General features: G+C 61.1%; 1 protein-coding gene across 1 annotated transcript in view; it reads left to right on the forward strand.

The window, feature by feature from the left end:
- Nucleotides 1–3,390, forward strand: part of Slc8a2 (solute carrier family 8 member A2) — a 46,625-nt gene that overhangs the window by 35,750 nt on the left and 7,485 nt on the right. The window contains exons 7-8 of the mRNA XM_048790637.1: nucleotides 2,954–3,057; nucleotides 3,200–3,228. Coding sequence (XP_048646594.1) covers nucleotides 2,954–3,057; nucleotides 3,200–3,228 — 133 coding nt within the window. The remainder of the gene's footprint in view (nucleotides 1–2,953; nucleotides 3,058–3,199; nucleotides 3,229–3,390) is intronic.

Below are 3,390 nucleotides of genomic sequence, written 5' to 3' on the forward strand. Positions count from 1 at the left end.
CTGCCGCCGCGCGGAGCCCCCACCGCGCCTCTCCCTCCTCCTCCCGGCCTCCGTGCCTCCGCCTCGGACTGCGCTTGTCTCTCATCTCTCCCTTTGCATCTCTGCATCTCGGGCTTGCCAGGAGCGCTCGTCCTCTCTGGGTCTCTGGGTCTTAGTTAATCCCTGGCTTTGTCTGGTTCCCTGTCTGCGACACAGACTCTCCATACCTCTTCGCTGTCTCTGGCTCTTTTCTGTCTTGCTGGGAACTTGGGTTGGGGGTTTCTGGGAGCGTCGTTTCAGCCCCATCTCACATCCCAGAGGGAAAGGAAATGGGGGGAGTTGTTTCTGCTGTTCTGGTCCTTCCTGAAGTCTAACCTGCTTTCCTCCTCTGTGGGCCCTTTCCTCCCCCACAGGCTTCCCCAGGCTGGGACACCCTGTGTCCCCCACCCCCGCCCAAGTTTCCAGCTGTGGCTTCAAGAAACAGAGAACAGGAGGCTAATTAGCGTTTAGGGAAACACATGCTTCCTCTGATGGGCAGGCGCTAATTAGAAGCACTTTGAAGCAGCCAGGCTGGAGGGGAGGCCCAGGCAGGATCAACAGAGCAGGAGGCAGGAAGAGACGGAGGCAGACAGAGGAGACCCTGAGGAGGAAACAGGGAGGACAGAGGCAGCATGCCGCATGCCGCATGCCGGGGAGAGTCAGAGACCAAGGAGAAGGAAACTGAGCGGTGGCAGAGGCTGGGGAGTGGGGAGGCAGGCAGACACTGAGGCAGAGGAAACAGAGAGATGCAGGGAGATAAAGACAACATGGAGACTGCGATCCAGGGAAGGAGAGATGCCCATGTTCTAGAGAAAAGAGAGCACTGGAGTCAACAGGAGAGGGGGACCAGTGAGGGGGGGATTTCTGGGAAGCAAAGGGGTCAGGGTGGGGAGGAAGGCTGCCTCCTTAGATCTCAGGAAGTCCTTCCCTTGCCTAGCTAGAGTCTCTCTTGCTGTCCTTTGACAGTTGGGTTTCTCTTCCTTCTGGGTCCCCTTATGACATGCCTGCTAGAGCACCAGTTGATGTGCATGTCACTGGGCGTCAGTCATTGTGTGTCAGTGGATCACAGTGTGTCTGTAAGAGTGCGTGATGGAGATGTGTGTGTGCCACCATGTCAGCATGTCACCATGTCAGTGATTGTCACGGGTGACAACCTGTCAAGAGTGAGGACGTTTTCCTGGGAGATCTGTTTTTCGGCACCACGGACAGCACCTGGCCCACTCCCAAGGTCCCAGTTTCTTCTGACCCATAGGAAAATTTAAATCTCCCCAAACCAGGAAGGTGGACCCCGGCATGTGTCCCCTGTGACTGTAACCCCAGCAACTTGAGACGCTGAGGAAGGAGGATCCCAGGTTCGAGGCCAGCATGGGTTACATAACAAGAGCCTATCTCAGAGAGGGCTGGGGAGTAGCCCCGTGGTGGGGTACCCCCAGGTTCATCCCCAGCACCCCACACTAGCAGATGCAAGAGAAGGGAAGATGGGGGGGGAGCCGACAGGATTGGAGCAGGAAGGGGGTGGAGACCAGAGTGCAGAGACACGGGGCAGAGAAGGGGACCTCGGGAGCCTCGGTGGCACCTCAGCGGGGCCTCAGGTTGGCGCTGTCACCAGGCCGCGGGGGTGTCCTGCTAACTAACAGGCAGCTGGCCTGTGGATCTCGCCACACATCGGGAATGGCAGGGGGTGTTGGTGGGGCGTGGGCGGTGTGACTGGTGTGCTTCCTCTCTGGGGACGGCGGGGGCTGGGTGTTTGTGTTGCTGGGTGCTGGGCCAGGCCTTGTGGGGCTACAGGTTCCACAGCTGAGAGAGTTGTAATGGCCGAGCTGCGGAATTCTGGGATTGTGGGTCCTTGTGATTATGGGGGGAAGAGGTGAGTTGTGTACCCTGAAGGGAACGGTAACGTCTGGCTGTCCCCAGCCTCACCTGGTTCCCATGGGAGCAGAGGCAGAGCCAATCGAGTAGCCCTTGGCTGACCCTCGGGGGGTGGCCAGGAGGGGAGCAGGAAGCTGAGGCTGGTCTGCACGGAGGGACTGAGTTAGCAGGGTGTCCACGGAGGACATGCCCGTGCAGGTGCCGGGTGCAGCAGAGACCGAGGCAGGTCACCTGGTGGAGCTTCCATTTTAAAGCAAGGAGACAGACGCCAAGCAAACAAAATCAGTGTGTCACAGGGTGTGTTAGGAAGTGACGTGGAGACTAGGGCAGAGCTCTGTGAGGGCCCGGGGCCCTGGGCAGGGACAGCGAGGGGTGTCAGCACTAGGGTGGTGGGAGGGGGCTTCATGGAGAGGGTGGAGTCTGAGCAGAACGCTGCAGGGAGGAGGGCGTGACCTGGGAATCGTGTTCTGGCTGGGGTGCCAGAGCCGGGCCAGGAGCAGCCTGCCAAGCGGAGGTGGAGTGGGACAGCCAGAGGAGGCGGCCGGCCTCATGGAGTCGAGTGGACATTCGAGACTTTGGTTTTATTCTGAGTGAGTCGGGGGCCAGGCACACATTTGAGCAGAGGAGGGACCCCATCTGACCAGGGTTTTGCTGGGATCCCTGTGGCTGTGTTGAGCATTTGGTCTGTGGGTGGTGGCGCCAAGGCATAGGCTGTGTAGGAGGGGAGCGCAGTGTCCAGGTGGGCAGCGATGGCGGCTGGGCAGCAGTGGAGGAGAGGGCCACCCAAGCCTCAGGGAGGGGCTGGGACTCAAGGTTTTGAGGGAGAAAAGTTCAAGTTGGTTTCCTTGGCAACTCGGATTGTCTGAGATTGTCTGGCTTGGCTTCCCCCTCGGTGCCTGGGTGTGACTCCAGCAAATGGGCACAACAGCAAGTCCCCTCCTGGGCGCGTGAGGGCTAAAGGAGGCGGTGGCCTGGGATGCAGGAGCTGCCCAGGCGAGCGGCGGGCTGGGAGGAGGCTGCGGGGCCTGGGAGGGCTTGACGCTGGTGTCCCGCCTCGTGCTGCCAGGAAGACCCTGCAGGTGAAGATCGTGGACGACGAAGAGTACGAGAAGAAGGACAACTTCTTCATCGAGCTGGGCCAGCCCCAGTGGCTTAAGCGAGGGATTTCAGGTGAGAGGGTCGCGCGGGCTGTGGGAGAAGCAGGGTCCAGAGCTGGGGGGTCCTTGGGCTCACCTGCGGGCACCCTTCAGCTGTGAACCCAAGCTCCGCGGGGACGTGGTCTCACTGTCTCCCTGTCTCTGTCTCTCCCCAGCTCTGCTACTCAACCAAGGTGAGTCGGGCGCCCCGGGCCTGAGCGGGGAGGGGCCGCTGGGGGGCCTGCGGGAGGGGTGGGGACCCAAGGTGGGGTCTGAGGCGGCTGCAGGTGAGCTGGGGTTGGACTGGGGCTGGGTGAGGGCTGGGGCCACACACTGGGCCCCCCTCAGCTGGGGTTAGCGGCGGGGG

Source organism: Marmota marmota, unplaced genomic scaffold (assembly GCF_001458135.2).
Source record: "Marmota marmota marmota unplaced genomic scaffold, marMar, whole genome shotgun sequence".
NCBI classification, from domain to species: Eukaryota; Metazoa; Chordata; class Mammalia; order Rodentia; family Sciuridae; genus Marmota; species Marmota marmota.